This window comes from Varanus komodoensis, unplaced genomic scaffold, assembly GCF_004798865.1.
Source record: "Varanus komodoensis strain SLA01 unplaced genomic scaffold, ASM479886v1 scaffold43, whole genome shotgun sequence".
Lineage (NCBI taxonomy): Eukaryota > Metazoa > Chordata > Lepidosauria > Squamata > Varanidae > Varanus > Varanus komodoensis.
In genome coordinates this window covers 486,370-507,310 of record NW_025335985.1, presented here as the reverse complement: position 1 = coordinate 507,310, position 20,941 = coordinate 486,370, and the positions used below count along the sequence as shown (strand labels likewise).

Genomic DNA, 20,941 nt, shown 5'->3' with positions numbered 1-20,941 from the left:
AGTTAAATTTAATTAAATAGTTAAATTAATAGTTTAATTAAAAGCAGCAGTATACGTTAATTTCAGCCAAACCAACAAAACAAAAATCTCACCATTCAAAGCACCGATTTGGTAAAAAGTAGGCTGGAAAAAACGTTTTTAAGGCTTGCTTAAAGGAGAACAGGAGCAAATGTACATCCCTTGGAAGGAAATTCCAGGAATGTGTGGCCATCACCAAAAAGGTTCTCCCTCTTGGTCAGAGAATCAGACAGAAAGGTGAGCCTACCAGCAATGCCTCTCTGGCCGATATCAAGCAGGTCGATCTAGGTGAAGATGATCCTTCAGGTAACCTCATCCTAAACCCTTTATCACAACAACAGGAACTAGAGTCTAGACAGCTGCGCTTCATTCACTTCAGAGGTTCTCAGACCCTGGATGGCATTGTAGGAATTCGGGGGGGTGGGGCTGGGGGTGGGGGGGGGGGAGATATGTAGAAGATTGTCCAAGAAAGAATCTTCTGGCAGACTTCGGCTTGGCATCCAGATTACCCTGTCCTGCCCAGGGTGGACCACTGATCTGCTCCAAATTGGATTCTTTCCATCTTAGAAAATCCTGATCTCGTTCCGATGCCTCTTGATCTAAATAGCTACCAAAAGTAGAACAGTGCAGCAATATTACCTAACTGCACGATCTAATCTGAAACCTTTTGATCATACAAATGCAAATTTGCCCATTTGTCTGGGTGTGCAGGTATGCAGGTAAAAATTAGCATTTTATGCCTGTTACATAGTTTTCTAGACAGAAGACTCTCTCTTGGCTTTCTGTAAAGTGCTGGTTGCATAATGATACAATGCAGCATAGCAGCCACAGGCAGCAAATTGAGACCGCAATCCTATACGTGGCTGCTCAGAAATAACAGGTGGAACCCAGTCCCTCGTCTGGCCTTGGGGTGCTATTAGCAGTGCCCAGAGCAATATTATTTAATTGATCACCATTATGTTTTCATCTGGTGAGAGGGGAGCACAGACGGAGCTAGACACCTCCGGCACAAAATGTCTCTTGCATGCCCTTATATTTTCTATCTTCCTTCTCCTGATCTGCAAGAGTTCCCACGTCATCTTTTTGGCCTTCCCGTTCAAATACCAATATGTTTGTTTCATTTGCTTGCTTAACCTTGTGTCACACTAACTTTCAGTGACTGCCTTGAAGCCGGTTGAATATTTGACCTTGTCTTCAAGGTCAAGCTTGCTGCAAATAAGTCCCAGAACTCTAAGCAAGTTGCAAAGACTGGATTAAGCAGCCCATAAAAAGTTTCATCCTGGTTTGTAGGGGGTGACCAAGCCATCTTCTATGATGCACATCGAAAAGCCTCAAAAGATTTAACTTGTTTTGTTTGTATTGATGTGTCTGAGCCCAAGTCATTTTAAATTAGCTAATTTAAAAGTGCCAAACAAATCAATGGCAGCCGAACCCATTATTATAACCTCACTTTGCTGCAAAGTGGAAAAATGCACTCATATTCTTAGCACATTTCCAACCTGACTTGTGCACATGGCCTCCGGTTTTTTTTATTGATTTCCTGACTCATTTTGCCCCTTTTTCCAACATGCTGACAGGCTCATTTTGCACAAAGGATATGCAGAGGTGCTAATTTTGCTTTTAATGCTACAAGCCATCCAGTGTCTAGCTTGAGCAAGACCAAAGCTCACACCGAGACCTATTGCTGATGCAATACCCAGGAGCATTATGTGAGTAAGTTTATGTTATAAAGCAGCAATTAAATTGCTGATTGGCTGGGCTGGAGTGTTGTTGTTTTCGAAAGATCCACCCTCTTCAAGCACTACGGAACTATAGGCCTAATTAAAAGCATATAAATAGTATCACCAAAGCCAGCGGGATTTCTTACATCCTACACGTTAGTCACATATTCAGTTCTCTGAATGAACCACAAACTCACAGTGTCTTCTTACACTCCTAAGGTCCAATTCATGGATGGAGCCACATGGATTCGGTTAGTCAGCACACATTGCTAAGAGGGACTAGAAACTTGCAAAAGCACACACTGGCTTTTGAATATGTGTGCAGAGCCTTTCATGTGGGCAGGGGAGCAGGAGGGACATTTCGCCCAAGGTCAATTCACAGAGAGCCTCAAGTGTCAACATGCCAAAGCAGGCCAAGCGTCACTGCCAGATTCTTGACAAGGTCCTTTGGAACGGCCTTGCTGTGCTTCACATGAACTGTGGATTTTCAAATCAAATGTTTCCACAATACTGGATGAATTCGGACAGGAGAAAAATGCTAGAAAACCACTTGTTGAATAGAAAAGGAAGATTTATTAGAGATTATTGCATTGTATCTTTCTGTATTCGATGCATTCATTTCTTAAATTTTAAATATAACACTCTCTGTAACTGAGTTTTGGCATTTCTTCATTCAATCGTATACTGGGAGATCCTCAAAGAGTGAAAGCGGACTGGGGCCTCTCAATTTCGGATGATGTTCTGGAACTTCCCTGCAAGTGAGCATCCTTCCTCCCAGCAGGAGCCAGTCAGGTGGGAAGCCCCACATCATTAGTCATCCAATCACATGGCAGGAATCTCCACGCCCAAACGACCCATCAGCAGCAGGGTTGACGGCACAGTTGGGCGGCTGCCAACTGCTTGTGGCATCAGGAAGGCCCATGGCCAGATGTGATGTCCTCTCGCCCCAGACTAGAGTCCCCCCAAAGCGCATGCAAGTATATGCACACTTTCAGCTTCAGGGGTGGGGCAGCCTAAGCACCCCCAGCAGCCTGCTGCCAATTGAGCAACCGTGAGCAGGGCCACAAACTGTTTCCTGGGTGCGTGGGGCCACAGAGGGGTGCCTGGCACTGCTAGGGGGAGGGAAGATGAGTGGGGCGAGAAGGCAGCAGGGGCAGCAGCTCACCTGCTTCAGGATCGTTGGCCAGGATGGCCCAGACAGGTGCGGATGGGTGTTGAATCTCTTGGATCCCTTCTGCAATGCTACCAACACCTGGCTTACCTTGGCCCGGGAATAGAAGGGGAACTCCAAATTGCTATGAAACCTCTTCCCCATCTGACGCAGAAATTGTTTACTCCTAAGAAAGTCCACCCTTTCCCCAGGTCCTCTTCTGAATGAAGTGGGGCACGTGGAGAGGCCTTTTCAGGGGTGCCGCTCCTGCTGGGAAATGCCCTCTCTAGAAAGGTGCACCTGGCACTTACTTTTCAGTCTTTTTGGCACCAGGTGAAGAGTTTCCACCCCTTCATTTCCCCAGGCTTTTTAGCCTTCCTGTGTTAAATAAGCAAAGTGTGATGGTGTGATAATGTCATCACAATGCAGATAGATTTTACTTCTTTATTTTTAAATTCTGTTTTACACTTTTGAATGTGTTCCTGTTAGACTCATTGTGCTGTTGCATATGCTTTCGAGATTCGCTTTGTGAGATGCCCAAAGTGCTTTGTTATACTCCCTGGGGAAGGATGGGAATGGGAGGCCTTTTTTTTCTGTTGAGATGTACTGGGGTTTGCCTTAAACTTGTTCAATAGCCAGAAAGAGAGGAGGTACCAGCAAGGCTGTACCTTTGGGCTGAAGGCCAGGGTCCCATAACCAATAGCATCCCAAAAGACCACCAAAACAGGGGAAGGGGTAGTGAGCTGATACTTGCAGTATCTGACAAATTTTTAAAAACCTTTCAGAGCCAAGGACCCAGCGAGTGGGCATGCACCTGCTTACAGATGCAGATTTTATGGTTTTTATTTTTAACTCTATCATCCTTTTTCTACAATAAAATGTTGCTTATTCCCAAGTTAATGTGTTTAGAATTAGGTCAGGGAGGGAAAGCTCCATTTTATTTCTGCCATCACAGTTGAGACGTGATTTAGGTGGCTCTCACATGCCAAAGTGTATGTTCTTAGAATATTTCTTTCTTTAATCAGGGCTGGCCACAAGGGCTTTGTGGTTTCAGTTCTAACATAATAGGAACATTGAAAAGTTGCAACACATCAGTTGAGTACTCCAGTCTTGGCTATTAAAAGAGGGTTCCACAAGATTATTCCTTCTAGGGTACAAAATGACCTGGATGCACCACTGGGGTCAAAGATGGAATTTGTAGGATTGGAGGAGAGATGCAGCTGAACGGGGAGTGCTAATGGTGTGGGGTGGGGGGATGGAAGCTCAGGCAGCTCCCAAAAACTGAAGCTGGCCCTAAGGGGCAATTTGTGCCCCAAGGAAGCAGCTTCCCACTTCTCTGTCTTCTTTTAGAAAGGCAGGCCTGGAGTAACATGCACCACATCTCTGGGAAGCTCAAGCAGCCTTGGTCTTCATGACTCAGAAGACATGTGCAGATGAATGTAAAAGAATAATAGGAACATAGGATAGGGCTGATGAGTCAGACCAAAGAACTGCCTGGTTCCCACAGTGGCCAGACTATTTATTTATTTAGTTGATTTATATCTCACCTTATTTTGCTTTTGAAAAACTCAAAGCAGCTTGCGTCATTTTCCTCCTGCTGCTCTCGGTCTTATCCCCACAACAACATTGTGGGGTAGTTTGGGCTGAGGTTGTCTGCATGGCCAAGTGGGGGCTAGAAGCCAGATCTCCCAAGTCCCATTCCACACTCTTAACCACTGGTCCATAAGCAATGCACAATACCCTCTTATCTGAGTTCCCAGCAGTACGGTCACTGTTCCCAGCAGGTTCAACATCTCACACAAGGTCATGGGCTCAATTTCGGATTCGTCCATGGCCACCTCCTATTGAGTTGATTGCATGAGCAGGTGTTCTAGCGCATGGTCATTTAGAAATCGTATTGGTTGATCGTGACCAGAACATCAATTGATCCAGTCTCTGTGAAGCACCCACTGAAAGCACCCATTAATATAACCTTTTCTCCATCAGCTAATTCCCTGATTGCATTCTCCAATAATGTATGTGATGCCTAATTTGAAACCCTGCTGGTTGTTTTATATATATATGGTGTCCCCAGTGATGTGTATATGTTCACAAACTCAGATCACCTATGCACACTCTCAAATATTGTCTTTGGAGCAGCATTGTGATGGGAGTTTGGTAGGGGCCAGTTGATGAAAAGCTTTTGATGGCGGGGGGGGGGGGGGGGGTGTTTCTGCTTCCTCCAGAAAAAATCACACACCCTTCAGGGGTTGCCAAGCCCAGGTTCACAAACCAAATAATTGTGTTTGAAGACTCTAGGGCAACATAAATAGGCTAGTTCAAAGACTTACTCAGGCTTCAGAAATCAGTGGGCCTTAAGTTAGTAATGATTCGTTTGATTGCTGTTGATTTTAATACATTTGCCACTTTGTTGATGACAAAATCTGGATCTGATCCCATGGACAGCAATGAGTTCTTCTATCCTAGTATCTGAAGTGCACAATAAAATTGGGGCAGGCATGTAAATCTCTGGAGGGTTTCAATGAAAGTCAGCAATACTGGACTAAGGTGCGACGGCTCATTATCATCATCATTTTAAGTCCAACTAGAAACAAAATATTCTCTGAGTCAATTACGTTCTGTGTGGGGATGGCCACGCTGGCTGACAGAAGAGGAAGTTCATCACATCTGTAGAACATCAGGTTTGGCAAGGCTCGCTTCTCCTTCTCAAACCCAGAAGATTTGCGGCATTCCCCTCTGCCTTCAAAGCCCACTCTTCCCTGAAGTCTTTGACCTAACTCCCTTGCATCTTAAAGGCGGACCCCATCTGAAAACACTTGCTCATATTCACCTGTTGCTACTCTGCCCTCTCCCATCTTCTCAGATTCAGGGAACCGGTTGTTGTTTTTCACTCCAGCTTTACATTTCGACACACCATGTATTATTGATGGCAAGATGAACCGCATTGGCAACAACACTTTTAACTGGAAATAGCCCCAGTGAATTTCACTGGAACTTACTTCTAGGCAGATGCGCTTAGGATTTAGGACTGGGTGAGCAATAGTTTTTCTGTGATCCTCATGCATAGAACTCTCTCTCCCTCTACCTCCCCCCCCCCCGCCCACCATATAATGCCAACATGTCCAAAGGCTCAAATTTAACATACAAGCAAATTAGAGTTAATCTTTTGGCATTCCACAGTGCTCCAGACTCCATTTTCCCCCTCTTAAAAAAAACAATCATTCTTGGGTTGTCTGGCAGACTGTGGTCTGGGAAGCAAAAGTGTTTTCCAGGATTCTCGAAGTTGCCCATCCCTGATAGAAAGTCAAAATAGTATCATCAACACGAATGCATTTGAATGTCTGAAAGATCTCCATTTTCAGTTATGCAAAGCCAGTGGTATAACAGTATGTTTTGAAGGGCAGACATGCACGGTGACAGCCTCCCAGCCGCATCCCCAAGGAGATCCCAAATGTCAGGCCCATTTTGACCCAAATCAACATGCCATTTACAGCCGTTTCCACCTCCTCCAGGTCTTTTGCTAAGCTCAGGGGTCTTAATGTCCCATTCAAGACCAGGTCACTTGAAAATATTTTGCATTACGACAGGGAGCAATATTATGTGGCTGGGAAAATTCATCAGGATTGCAGGTAAGCTCCGAGGGAACAGGGAAGTCTGGGGTGGGTGGCAGATGATGTCGCCACCATGTTCCTCTCAGTCCTGGCTCCACCACTCCATTGAGAGGACTGCAAATACTGAAGCCATTTACTTTTCCCCTTCCTCCCTGTAGATCTTCAGAGCATATGTAACCTGGAGGCAAAAGCACCAAGGAGGAGATTGGCATCAGCCATGCATGAGATTCCTAATCTCTGCAGTGGCCAATATGCTGTAGTGCTGCATGGATGCCAAGGAGGAGCTGGGGGGGGGGGGGGCGCAATGGCTTCAGCTGGTCCCTTGCCAAGCCTCCCCCACTGAGTCAGCTACATTCACAAAGGGATGGATCATGCAATGCATTTCCAAGGGTGCTATTCTCACAACGCGATTGAATTCAATGGGACTTAATAGCTTAAGCATGTTCAGAATGGCAACCAAAGGATCCAAAAGAAATAATAATGAAAAAAGTTGAACACATCATTTTCCTTCTTTTTCTTTTTAAGGACCCAAATCCTCAATTTTCTTGTACATAAAGAAGAATTAAATTGAATGTAAATGTGTCCGATGAATAGCATCATAATGTGTTTTTATACTGCAAATTGCATCCGCACCACAACAGTCCTTCCAGTTACATAAACATATACAGAACAGTCCTACCACCTACAGGATAATATATATGGGGGAGAAAATTGAAGTCTAATATGATTTGCAAAATCACTGTCAGTCAATGACCTTCAAATCAAGCTTTAATAGGACTTGGAAATGCTAGTCAGTGGAAGAGGATTTTAAAATGTGCGTCGTAATGGTCCAGGTCCAGGAAGAGAAGGAGAAGCCCGCCGTGAGGACACTCAGTAACAATCATGGATCAGTCTCTTCACTTGTGCCTTTTCTTATAAATTATCTGTACCCTGCCCAGACATATACACAACATCCATTAGACGATCAGCCACCAGCCAATACAGACCGCAAGAAGGCACGCTAATGATCAGCACTGGGCAGTCTCCCGCAGCATTTTTGCATGATTTATGCCAGTTATCAAAGTCCCATATGACACCTCTCCACTACCGCCACGAGCCAGCTTGCAACTGGTCTGACTTATGTGGGTTTCCCTCCAATCAACCCATATCGGTCAAACTGGTTTCAAGCAGTACCTCTGCGTTTAGAAGGGAAATTCAGGAGCCAGCGATAGTCTTAAGGCAACTCTCAGTGCTGCCCCCTACTGGCACAGAGATCCAACAACTGAATACAATGATACTTCACGCTTTGTAAAGCAGCAGTTACCAAAAGCTTCACATTTTATATAATATATAGGGAAGGAGGTAAGAAGTTAATGTGCATGGAATGGGTAGGTAGGTAGATTTCTACCACTTTACTCAGTGCTCCACAGAGGGCTTTCTTCAAACAACACTGCCTGTAAGATCACCAATGTGAAATTTGCATACATATATGCCCAAATTGCTTTCAGAATGTCAGTGCAGAGGGAAAGGTATGAAATCACATTGTCATCAAGCATCTACACCATAGCAATAGCTCTATCAATGATCTTTTCCTTTCAAATGTAATCACAATGGCTTTAGATTCATTCATCCCATTAAGCAGCTGCAAGATAGCACCATTTTCCTCTTACCTCCTAAAGCTTGTTTCATGACAAATTCCATGGTGATGGCTTCAGATTCCTTCCCACCAGATCAGTTCTCACATGCAAGTTGGAGGGAGACAGGTCCTTGAGTTGTAGCCTGCAGCTGAATTTACAAAACAAAAGATTAGCAGTAGTATTTTGTATTCTGACCCCAGTGCTCTGTCTTACTGCATCAGATCTACTTGTCCTTCCCAAAGTCAGGTCCACAGAACACCTCGAATGCACCCAAAATCATACACTATTTCTTATACAGAAGCTGAAGAAGTTACTTGCTCATGGTTTGGGCATCTTAAGAACTCAAGATATTTTTAAACATGTTGTAGAAGGATTGCTAGAAAGTAGGAAAAAGGGAGCAATCTCACGCTGACATGGGATAGCACTGAATTAATGGGAAACTGTTTCTGGAGTTAGGAACCATTCGCTTTGAATCTTTTGATAGAAAATCATGCAGAGCAGAGCTCTGTGAAAAGAAGAAGGAGATACAGCAACAGAACATTCGTTTGCTATGTAAATAGATTAGCCCACAGAGCTGTTTAATTGAATTTTCCAGGCACCTGTTTTGTTTTTATATCAGGCCATTAGAAGGGTCTGTTCAGTTCCACGCAATGCTCATTGGGTTTAGTTGAGGTTTTGTAACTGGCAGAGAATCACACATTTCCAACTTGGTTCATCCTTAATGATGTTTGAAAGAGGTTGTTCCAATAGTGTGGGGGGAGGGAAGGGGGAGCAGTAGCTATTAGGAGAAGAGGCAGCGCTGGGGGGCATTTGAAGGTTGAAGCGCTTGCGCTCCTTGAATTCATAGCAGCAAGCTGTTCTGTCAGTATCTTCTAATGGCCAACCTCATGTCTGCATCATTGACCAGAAGAGCCACTCCAGTCAAATTGAGTTAAATATCAGACACATTATGAGGGAAGGAGAGAGGGAGATGGAGAGGGAAAGTGATTTAATGCAAATTGGCTGGTGGGATGGCACAGATATCATGTATCCCAGAAGAGTCTAAAGTTAGGTGGAAAATATCTCCCATTAAAAATAAGGATAGTCTCACTAAAAGTCATCAGGAAGTGTTTTGGAGAGATTAGAAAAAATAATTCTAACTACAGCTACTGGATGAAATTGCAGCATAGACATTTCAGGTTGTGGCGGCAAAGTTAAGGCTGTTAACTAGCAAAGAAAAGACACCATTTCTCCCCTTTGAGCAGCAGTTTGCAGATGCAAAATTCTCTACATTATCTGACATCTCCAAATCTAGCTGTTTAGCAGGACATGAACTCCAAAAACGCACAGGGTCTTAAGAAGAGGCAGCAAAGCTTGGACCCATTACCAGTGGTAATGGTGCTGCAGCAAGGAACACACTTATCCTAAATGCTCACAACATGCCACTTAAATCAAAATTACAAGCTTTGTTTTAGTTTTCAAGCATAGTAGGAAAGACCTCGATTGAGAGATGTTTTCCTTTAGAGAAAAGAAAGCAGAGGTAGAAAGAATTTACTTAAGAGAAAACACAGCACTGCATGAATTGGCCATTTTCCCCACGCCAAACTTCTGCAATCAAAGATATATCGCGCTCCAGGGAGCGGGGTACCAGTGCATGCACCGAAGGATCAAGAGACATGCTTCAAATTTCAATGAGGTTGCAAAGAGACTTCCCACAAAGAATGTGTATTTTGTGTGTTGGGCAGCTTTCCCATGCCTTGTATTTTCGGTATCAAGGGATCAAAGTACCCAAATGATACTAAGTGACTCCATCAGCTAATCAAGCTCTCTCGCAGACAACCTGGAGGAGCAGCTCGCTGCAAACCCCTCGTGCAGTCCAGTTGCGAGAGCCTCGAGTTCAGCGAGTGGCACGTGTCCCCGAGCTTGTCCCACCGAAGCATCCAGCGGCACTTTGCACCCCTCTCTTCTGCCCCGCCAACTCCACCAATCGGCCGCCACAAAGTAGCGGCTCTTCTCTCTCCGCCCCGCCACCCGCGCCCCGCGCCCCGCGCCGCTTACCGCCGTGCAGCGGGCGAGCCGGAAAGCCCGTCTCCGCGGCGCGGAAGCGTCGGGCGGCGGAGGCGCGTTCAGCACCAAGGACACCTCCTCGCGCCCGGGCGGCGGCTGCTGCCGACAGCGGCGCCTCGCCGCCCAGCGCGGACCCGTCAGCACCCCGGACAGCTCCGCCCCTCGCCGCGGGCGCGAAGGACACGCGAAATACCTGGCTCAGCGGCTGCGTCCGACTGCGGCTCCTGGCGGGGGCGGCGGGCGGCTTCTCCGGCTCCCCTAGTCGCTCCGCCTGCCGCTGCTGGCCGGGTCCATGTGCGCCTCGGGAAGGAAAGCCGCTCGCTGAAGGGCGCGGGCAGGCAGGAGGCGCCGCAAGAAGTTCTCTCGCTTGGGTTAGTGTCCGGGCACGACGGCGGTCAGCCAGTCACAGAGGAAAGGCAAGCCGGCAGCGCCTTTACTTTCCCCTACTCCCTCTTTTTATCACGGGATTTCCGGACCATCCCCCCGACACTATTCCCTCCTTACACGCGCTACGCTGGCTCCTTCCTCCTCCTCCTCCTGCTACCGATGCTGCTGGATTGGCATTTCTCGGCTGGCTCTCGCAGCCTCCACCCCACTCCACCCCCCGCCCATCATCCCACGGTAAGGGTGGCAAGAGGTTAGCAGCTGCTCCTGCCGCAGGAGGTTGCTGCGCGCCCACCTGCAGTTGGGGGTGGCGCGGGAGGGGGGAGTGGATTGCCGAGGGGGGAGGCATGGAATTCGACGGCGTCCCCAACCTGCGGCCGTCTGAACACACACGTACACCCACCACGGCCATAGTTTGGACACGCGGGGTGGGGGCAGGGGGTTGATACCCTCGCCTTTGCCGAGCTCCACAAATGTGCTACGTGTTTCATAGTTTGTGGGATCCTTCCGAGGGGAAGCACCAGGAAGAGGGGAAGGATGGGGGCCAAGGGGGGCGGCGGGAGGTGGAATGCTGAGGTGTGCGTGTGGAGACCGGGGCGGCAGGGAGGAAGCGAAGTCAGCAGTTTCTCCGCAAAGCGGTGTTCTCATGCCTCAGCCCCGTGACTGCTCTCGTTTTCGCTCTTATAGCCTCGAGAACCGAAAAAAATCCGGGGCCGCAGAGCAAAGCAAAGCGGGGGGAAAGACCTGGAGGTGGAAGCCAATACCACAGCAGAGGGCTTGAGGGCGAGGAGAGGGACTTCTCTCGCAGTCATGGCAGAGGGAAGGGACCCCCTGCACAATTCCGTGGATGTGGCAGCGTGCTTCCAGCCTCCCCTGCTCCCGCTCTCCCCCGCCCCCCCCAGGGGCGTCTGAAGGTTAACAGAACAGTATGGCCGAGGAATGCCAGCCTTTCGAGATGCAATTCACGGCGGGGCGTGTCAGAAGCAAAGTAAAGCAGGACACGGAGATGCGCTGCTGCAAGAAACGGATTTCACGGAGGAAAAGCAAATTGCACTGGGGGAGGGGGGTGTTTCTGAACTGGATTTGGGCGGAGGCGGCAGGAGGGGGGGGACTGTTCCGACTTTTGATTCACGGCACAAACAGCAGGCCTCCCCCCCCCGCCCCCCATACGCGCGCACACACGCCAAATTAAAAACGCTGCAGTGGTGCTCTCCTTCTGACTCTGCTGCAGACCCGGTCAGCTGATGTAGCCTCCCCAAAAGGCTCCGGAGGTACCTCTGTTCTTGCGTGACGGGAAGGAAGCGATCCGAACGGGTGCGACAGAGAGAGAGCGGCGGGGGAGGCGGGGAGCCGAGGAGCAGGCCGGGCGGAATGGCGCGGGAGCGATCCAATGAAAAGCGGAGCTCTCGGGGAAGGCGCCGGGGTGGGGTAGGGGCGCCCCTGCGAGAAGGCGAAGAGCGGAAGCGGGTCATTAGCGCACGCTCCGCTGCGCCCCGAGTTGGATTCAAGGTCAAAGGAGCGGTGGAACAGGCACGCGCACGCGCGCGCACGCACACGCGCACGCACGCACACACGGGACCGTGCTTGTGGCACGTGCGGAGAAGGGAGACGATCGGCCGAAGTGACAAGGTGGTGCGACGGGGCCCGAGGTTAGGGGCGCTTCCTCAGAAGTAAGTCCTGCAGTCCTGCACAGAGTTTGCTCCCAAGAAAGAGCGCATGGGATGGCAGCCTAAATCTCAGCCTCTTCTAAAACAGTTTGCCTCAATTCTTTCCCGGGGGTAGCCTCGTTGGTCTCTCGCAACAGGAACAAGGAAGAGTTCTGCGGCGCTTTAAAGACTGACGTGCACAACTCTTTTCCAGCAAGGGATGGAGTCTTCTGCCTTCCAGGCTCCACAAGGCTCTTTGTTTTTTCTTTTCCTTCTGATGTGAACCCTTTGCTCTCTTTTTGAATCCCCACCCTTTCTCTCCTGGGCTGAGCCACCCCTCTTTCCTTCCACCCCACGTGCTCCTCATTCTTTTGATGACTGCAGCATCAAAGGATTGACCAGGGCACATGAAGAGGCTGCAGCTGCGGCTCTAACACTAGCCAGGAGTCCTCTAATTCAGATGCAACGCGTGTCAATGCAGTCAGTTCACATCTTCAGCTGCCGCTCGTCAAGTGGATGGGGAAGCAAGTGATGGATAAGTGAACCCACACACCCATTATTTATTTAAGATGTTTTATTTCACACCCTCTACACTTTCAGCCCACCAGGCCCTCCCACCATCCCTGGCTTGTACAGTTTAAGAAGTTAAAATCACATAAAGCAATGCAAATCATAACATGACTTCTTCCATACAATAGCAGAAAAAGACCAAAACCAAATAATAAGCAGGGACAACCATCCTACTAGGCTTGCCCTGCCAGATTTGTGGAGCTAAAGCTTCCTTCATCCTCTGCCAGCACAGGTCAGACTCCTAGGAGATATCCGATGGTACAGAAAGGTGTTTGAGGTCGAAGGTTTTACTGCCATCAGAGAGATTTGGCTGGCTGGCTGGCTGGCTGGCTGCAGAAGGTCATTCCAAAGTCACCGTGCCATGACAGAAAATGTTCCATTTCTCACAGTCATGGGTGTCTGTTATCCTCTGAATAGTAGCTGTATGGGTCTGTGGCAGCAATATAACAAAGGTGGCACACAGCTGTAAAGTTAGGGAATATCCAGATTACAGATTTGGGGGCATAGTCCTGCTGAAGTGTATGCTTGAATAGAAAATATCCTACAACTCTCAGCATCCCCAGCTAATCATGCTGGCTGGGGAGCACTGTGAGTTGTAGGGCTTGTGTAAACATGCATAGGAGGGTGCCTTTCATAACTGAGCTTTCTCCAGAGGCATCCTGAGAAGTGTACTTCTAAAGGATATCTAGCAATGAAAAGTCATGCATAGCTACTTGGAAATAAGTCCAGTGGAGAAATAAGTCCCTTTCTATTAATCCACTTCTTCCCAGGTAAGAGGGTGAACAGGAATGCAATCTTGGCATCTCTGACAGAGAAATCTGAGCACTCTTGCCTGACTTAAGAAGCACCCAAGAAGAGCCAGGCTGGACCAGACCAGGGGTCCAACTAGTCCAGCATTCCATTCACACAGTGCAAACCAGCTGCCCAGAGGATCCCTCAAGCAGGCTAGGAGTATAACATATGCCTGGGTTCCCCAGCAACTGATGTACATAGGCAGATTGCCTCTGATCCTGGAGGCAGTGCCTAGCCATCAAGACTGGCAGCCACTGATAGCCTTCTCCTCCATAAATGGACCCAATCCCCTTTTAAAGCCATTCACATTTGTGACTATCAGTACTCCCTGGTGACCATCACAGTTTAAGTAGGTGCTGTGTGAAGAAGGACTTCCTTTTATTTGTCCCGAATCTCCCATCAGTCAGCTTCACGGCATGACACTGGGCTCTAACCTTATGGGAGGCAGAGAAAAATATCTGCTGATCCACTTTCTCCACACCAGGCATAATTTTGAACACCTCTATCATGCATCCATTTAATTGCCTTTTTTGTCTAAGCTAAACAATCCCAGATGTTGTAACCATTCCTCATAGGGGAGCTGCCCTTGTTCATTTTAGTTGCCCTTTTCCAACTTAATACTGTGCTTTTTTAGATGTAATGACCAGAATGGGTCATGATATTTTAACACTGAGTTGTATAAGGGAATTATGATCTTGGCAGTTTTATTTTCTTTTCATCACAATGCCTTTCGGTTTTAATCACCCTAAATGGTTTGGTGTCAATAGCAAACTTGGCCACTTTGCAGCTCATGCAGAAATCTAGATCATTTATAAGTAGGTGGAAGAGCATTGGTCCTAATGCAGAATCCTGTGGGACCCCACTCTTCACATCCCTCCATTGGGAGAAATTACCACTTATTCCCACTCTCTGCTTTTTATTCTTTATGCACTTACTGATCCATAAGAAGAACTCTTACTCCATGACAGAATAGAATAGAATAGAATAGTAGTAGAGTTGAAAGGCACTTATAAGGCCATCAAGTCCAACCCCCTGCTCTGCTTCCACATGTGGTCTCCCATCCAGCTGCAGGCCCATGCCTTGCCAGCTTAGCAAAGGTGACTTAACATGCTAGCTCAGTGTACAGCTATGCAGGCAGGCTATGCAAGCTGCTGAGTTTGCACAGGAGTCTTTGATGGGGGACTTTGTTAAAAGCCTTTTGGAAGTCCAAGTCTACCAGATTGCCCCTATCCATGTGTTTATTGACACTCTAATAGATCAGTATGACAGGACTTACCATTGCAGAAGAAATGTTGATCCTATTTCAGCGAAGAATATCCCTCCAGATACCCACCGATTCTATCTTTAATAATGTTTTCAACCAATTTACCTAGAACAAACATTAAACGGACCAGCCTGTAATTTCCCAGATCCCTTTTTAAAAACTAGTGTCACATTGGCCATTTCCCCCTTCCTTGGTTCAGAGGCTGATTTTAGGAGCAAGTTAAATATTTTTGTAAACAGGTCAATGATTTCAAATTTGAATTCCTTAAGAACTCTAGACTGGATACCATTAGGACCTGGCAGCAAACTGATTTTCAAATTGCTAGTAAGGTTGAGAATTTCATCTTTTATTACCACTATCTACCTTAACTCATCATACTCCTTTCCTGAAAACAACACTTCAGGCAGAATTGTCTGTTCTGCATCTTCCACGGTGAAGACAGCTGAAAAGAATTCATTCAGCTTCTCTGCAATCTCCTTATCCTTCTTTAGAGCTCCTTTAATTTCATTCTCACCCCATGGTTCAATTGCCTTTCCAGATGGCTTCTGTTTTCTTGATACGTTAAAAAAATATTGTTGGCCTTGATGTTGTTAATGATATACAGAGATGACCGTATACCATTGTTTCTCTCCAACCCACCAGATTTTCATTATGCCCAGTATAGCTAGCTTCTCCTTTAAAACCAGGCACCCCAGCTCTCCTATTCTGGCTTGGTATCTTGCAGCATTTGCACAGAAACATTTAAACACTATGTCCCTTTCCAGACATGCGCTACCTGGGTTTGGGCACCTAGGGTCTTTCTGATTGGTTATCATGTCTCACCATATGCTTGTGGCTTATTTCCTACATTTGGGCAATCAGAAACTTTTCCCTCTTCATCCCCTAGGAATAATTCAGACTGAACTGGATGCTTCGCTATTCCTGGCGGCTTTCCCCTGGGGTTCTGTTTAAAAGCTACTCTGCAGCTCTGCCACTGTTTTTATGCTATGAGCCAGTAGCCTGGTTGCATTTTGGTTCAAGTTGAGTCAGTCCCTTCTGTACAGGCTCAGCTTATCCCAAAAATGTTCTCCACTGCCTAGAAAGGCTGAGCCCTGCTTCTTTTCACCACCATATCACCCACACACTGGGACTCCTCAGCTGTGCCTTATCTGCTTGCCCTGTGCATGGGAAACAGGCAACATTTCAGAAGAAGCCACATTGGTGATCCTAGATTTCAGCCTTCTAACTAGCAGTCTAAGTTGGGCTTTCAGAAACTCAGGACTTCATTTCCCCATGTCATTGGTAGCAACATGCTGGACGCTATCAATGAGCCTACTTGTATCAGACGATGGGGCTGCTTATGTTACATCCCTTCCTCTCTGGCCTTGCTTCTTCAACAGTGCTTCTCTGATTTTCATCACTTGCCTGGTTTATTTTGAGGCTTGCTGGTCCTAACATTTCAGCGAAGAATTCCAACCTTGCCCATTCAGATGGAGAGTCTAATAAATCCACCTTGGAATGCTGTATTTTGGGAGAAACAGGCCCAGTTCCTACACAGCGCTGCCCTGCTTATATCAGCAACATAACATCAGTGCAAGTTACCTCTCCATAATGCCACTAGCTTGGGCTGGCCCTGTGGGTTTCCCCAGAAAACTCATTAGTCCAGCATAGAGTTGCTTGTGATGAGTGAACTTGCTATTTACTTGGAAAGTAACTCATTCTCCCATGTCAGCGTGGATAGGAGTCCTGTGGGAATTTGAGATCTCACTCTATGTTACAAATGATCAAAGCCCCACAGAATCCATCCCTCCAGCATTTGTGGACTTCCTCTCCTGCTCAGCCCTGACTCGGAAAGTGAGTTGACCTGAGCTGAGAGAAAGTCCGTGAACCCTTGCAGAGCGAAAGTGATGAGGATGGAAGCCTTCTTCCAAGGGATGCTTCTTGCACAGCATTTGTGTAGGGCTCCTTTTGTGGCGAGAGCCACACTGATGCTGGGCACACGCACCAGGAAACCGGACTCATGCCTGCATCACAGCAGATCTGAGCTGGGGAGCTGAGCCCAGATGGAGTCCTCCTACAGCCCTGGTCTATGTATATGAGGCTTTGCACATGCACGGTGTTAAACTGCAAAAATGGTTATACCACGCCCAGAAATGTGAAGCCTAAGCTGCAGACGGCACATGTTCCAAAGCGTACCGTTATTCCACAATTAATGATGAACTGGTAAAACAGTGATCCAAGCTTGCTAGAGGCACGGGTATTATGAATGCATGGGCCTTGCCCAATGAAATTCAGTGGCATCGCCAGTAAATGACATAATCAGAGCTGCAGCATTGGATGCTGTCCATTATCTCCATTAAAGTCAGCAAAGCATGGCAGCCCAGTCTGGAGCAGCCATTGACTCTGTGCCTAACCTATCTTGCAGGGCTGCTGTGAGGATCAAATGCAGAGGAATGTTATGTAAGTGGCCTTGGGTTCATTGCAGGGAAAAGGCCGGAGAGAAATGCCATAAATAAATACAATTCAGGAACAGATCGTCTCATCCTGTATATGCCTTCTTCTTCGTGCAGTGAGATGTTGTTCCAGATGTGGAACCAGATGTGGAAGGTACTCTGCGTTCCCACCATCATGCAGCCCACTCCCTTCAAAGGAGGTCAACGAGGTCTTCAAGCCCCCATCTCTACCTGCACACGGTCCTTTCATATCCTTGTTGTGCCCTGCCGCTTGCTCTTGTTTAAACCATTTGTACAATCACAACTGCCTGCACCCCTGGGAAGAGCTTGCCTATTTTAAATGGTTTTCATCAGCCTATGCTTCAGACAAGGCGTTGCGATGATTTCAGCTCAGCCAAAATTATTTATTAAAAGAAATGGTCTAGTTTATTAAATTAATATAGGCTGCCTTTGTGAAACACATGTCAAGGAACAAAGGCTTTCCCCTTGCAAATGGCTAGCTTCAAACGGGCATGGATTTTCAGTCCCAGAGTTCTGAATGAAAGGTGCTGAGTCTGAAACCTTGAGGAAGTGCTGCTTTCTGCTGCCACACTTCAGAGAGCGGTTGATGGATTTCAATGGGCTTGAGCATGCTTAATTTCCTCCTGGATTGTGGCCAGGAGGTGTAACCCACAAGCCAATGCAGAGCTTTGTGCAGCCCTCTAGCATTGCCCTACTCCTGTGAGTAATGTAGCACTAAAAGTGTCAACTCATGCAAGGTCGTACTTTCCCTTCTCTGTAATGCCAGGCCTCTGAATCTGTAAGCGGGTTTCTCTTGTTCCTTTGTGGCAGCTCCATCACTGCAGGCCAGAGGCACCCAATGAGGTGGCAAGATCTCAGCAGCGTGAAGAAGCAAAAGTCATGCAGCAGCGGGGAGAGGGGGAAGGAGGCAGAGACAGGGAAGGATGAGAGGGAGAGGGTGAAGGGAGGGATAGGGGAGAGAGAAGTGGGGTGGGGTGGGGTGGGGTGAGATGGGGTGGATGTTTGTGTGCATGAAAGGATGGAGGATGGTGTGTATGACAGTATGAAAAAGAGGAGGGTGTAGACATTTAAAGGGATGTTAAACCTGTACAGATGTGTGTGCTGCACATATGTATATTCTTCACAAGGTGGTGGTATGGGGTTTGCCTGGGCAGAGGGCAGAGGGAATAAAAACCTGAACTGCGCAAGAGAGCAATAGTGGGGCTGAGGTGGTCATGTGTGCAAAAGGTTGCGGATGGGAGAGCAGCAGAGGGAGAGGCATTCCTGGAGAAGCACAAGAACATAGCCAGGGATGAATGGTTAGGCTTTTCTGCAGAACAAGAGTTAACAGGGGACATGGGCTTAGATCCAGAATCCTTGCTCTGCCAGAAGAAGACTCCTGCTTGTGGTATGGCAGTTCTGCACACTCTTCTGCAGCCATCCTGGCACACCCCCTCCCAATTTCCTCCAGAAGGTTGAAGAACCTTCCAGATGCGATCTGACTGGCACACGATGGACGGGGAGCTACGGAGGAAGAAAGGGAGGTGGAGGTCCCTTTCTATAGGATCTACCCCTGAGAATATTGAGGATTTTGCATGCCACTGACACTGGGGAGGAAGAACAAATAGCCCAAGACATGCTCCATGCCTGTGATTTGTGAAATCCTGGGTCCAAAAAGTGCCGTCCCCATGAATTCACAAGCACAGGTCTCACGAAGCCTCTTCTGCAACATGGGAGGAACTCTGACCTTGCCAAATTGCTCCACGGATCTCCAAGGCCAACAGTGAGAGTGATGGAACGGCTTAAGGCTGTGTCCCTGTCTCTCGTGCCCTCAAAGAGTGTAAGACCCCAAACTTGGAGGCTTCTAATCAGCCCATGCAGGGCAGGAGGAGTGGCAGAGGTGATGTTCATTGCCCCTTCTTCCCAGCCTGCATATTTTGCTAGATGGGCTTTTCTACACATCCAGTGAAGTTGTTTTGAAAAGGGAGGGAAGGAGGCTGGAAGAAGCTCCTTACCTCCCTGCTCCTCTCCCTCCTCACCCACCAAAACGCCCCTTTTGCTCCTCTCCAAGGTGATTTTCCAATACTGGAGGACGGCCAAGTGGTGTGGCCCTTTCCACACGAGTGAAGAGGGCCAAGGGAGGGGTGTTGGACTTGCAACAGTCCCTTCCAAGGTGGCATTACTGGTCCCTCAGACTCTGTCCACCCAGCTCTATAAAGATGCAAAGAATTAGTTTTAAGCCAATGTGTGCAGACCTTGTTTATAATCTGCCCAGAGAATATTAGTCTTTGGGTAGATTAGAAATGTAATAGGATAAACAAACAAACAAACAAACATGGATACCTAGTCATAAGTCATCCATACATAGTCAAAGATGCTTTTCTTGATGGAGAGATGATTGGGTTCACACCGCAAGATGAACCATGGTGGTTAATAAGCTATGCGGACTGGTTCACACAATATAACAAGCTACTCCTTGCTTATGAGTCTCACTGGTTGTTATGTTGTGAGGACCCAACCAGTGAAAGGAACCCACTGCAAAAACCTGACACTAAAGATGTGGTCTAGAGCTTAAGTCTAGGTGAGCTCAGATTCAAGGTAAGCCCGCCCTGCACCAGAAGATGTAACCATCTTAATCCACCCTAGAGGTACAGCTAAGAAAGTGGCCATTTGTGCATCCATGAAAAGGAGGCCAAAGGATGATCTGGATTTGCATAAATGGTGTTGCTGCCCACTTGTCTTAGTGTGCATCGACACCTCGACAATTAGAGAGGTAAGCCTTGCTCATCCGCTGTTCAGGGTGTTCCCTGACGGGCAACATCAGGCTCCTGCTCCTTCTTCTTAGAATTCTTTATCTTTCGAATACAGAAGATCATCCTACGAAGAGATGATGGTCTTCTCTAGGCCAGGGATGGGCATGCCCCCAAACCCACCTCTCAATCCTTCAAAGGGGGGCTATTTTGCTGCTGCCTCCTGCCTCACCCCTGCCACTCAATTCCAGTGGTAGGCCAGAAGGCCACCAGGGCTGCATATAAATCTCAGCATACACTTGATGCCAGAGTGTAGGACACGGAATCATCAATTCAAGTTGCGACAACCCAGATTCAGGCTGGACATCAGGAAAAGCTTCCTCACTGTCAGAGCAATACGACAGTGGAACCAGCTGCCTGGAGAGGTGGTGGGCTCTCTCACACGAGATATTTTCAAAAAGAAACTGGGCAGCTCTCTGAGTGGGATGGTGTAACGTGGTGTCCTGCAACAGCAGGGGGTTGGACTTGATGCCCTTCATGGCCCCTTCCAACTCTTCTATGATTCAACGGGTGTTGCATCCAGGGATAGCCGAAGTCCTTTGCAGGCCCCTTTCAGATGCCTGGCAACCGACGCCTGGGTGCTCAAAGGGGGGCCAAACCACGCAGGCCCTCAAAATCACGGCTGCGCAGCCAGTCAAGCCGCACTCCGCCAGCAGCTCTCCTCTTCAGCTCCACGGTAACGATCAGCGCAGCAGCCCCGAGGATTGGAATGTCACAAGTGCTGTCTCGCACTAATAGCTCCTGAGAGCTTTTCCTCAGCCAGATGGAAACAAATGCCTTCGTTTCCAGCTTTGCCCCTCTGCAGGTCCCCTCGGTGAAGTCTCGGGTGCCGCAAGTGCTCTTTGGAAGGAGAGCGCACCATCTGAGTCCTCACTGCTGAA

At 47.8% G+C, this 20,941-nt stretch overlaps 1 protein-coding gene across 1 annotated transcript in view; it reads right to left on the bottom strand.

Moving 5' to 3' along the window:
* The window catches only part of CPLX1 (complexin 1), a 161,728-nt gene extending 146,391 nt beyond the window's left edge, over positions 1-15,337 (bottom strand). The window contains exons 1-4 of the mRNA XM_044443855.1: positions 15,333-15,337; positions 11,822-11,986; positions 10,707-10,841; positions 10,356-10,483 (exon numbers count right to left, since the gene is read on the bottom strand). Of these exons, the coding sequence (XP_044299790.1) occupies positions 10,356-10,483; positions 10,707-10,841; positions 11,822-11,986; positions 15,333-15,337 (433 nt within the window). The remainder of the gene's footprint in view (positions 1-10,355; positions 10,484-10,706; positions 10,842-11,821; positions 11,987-15,332) is intronic.
* Between the last annotated feature and the right edge of the window lie 5,604 nt (positions 15,338-20,941).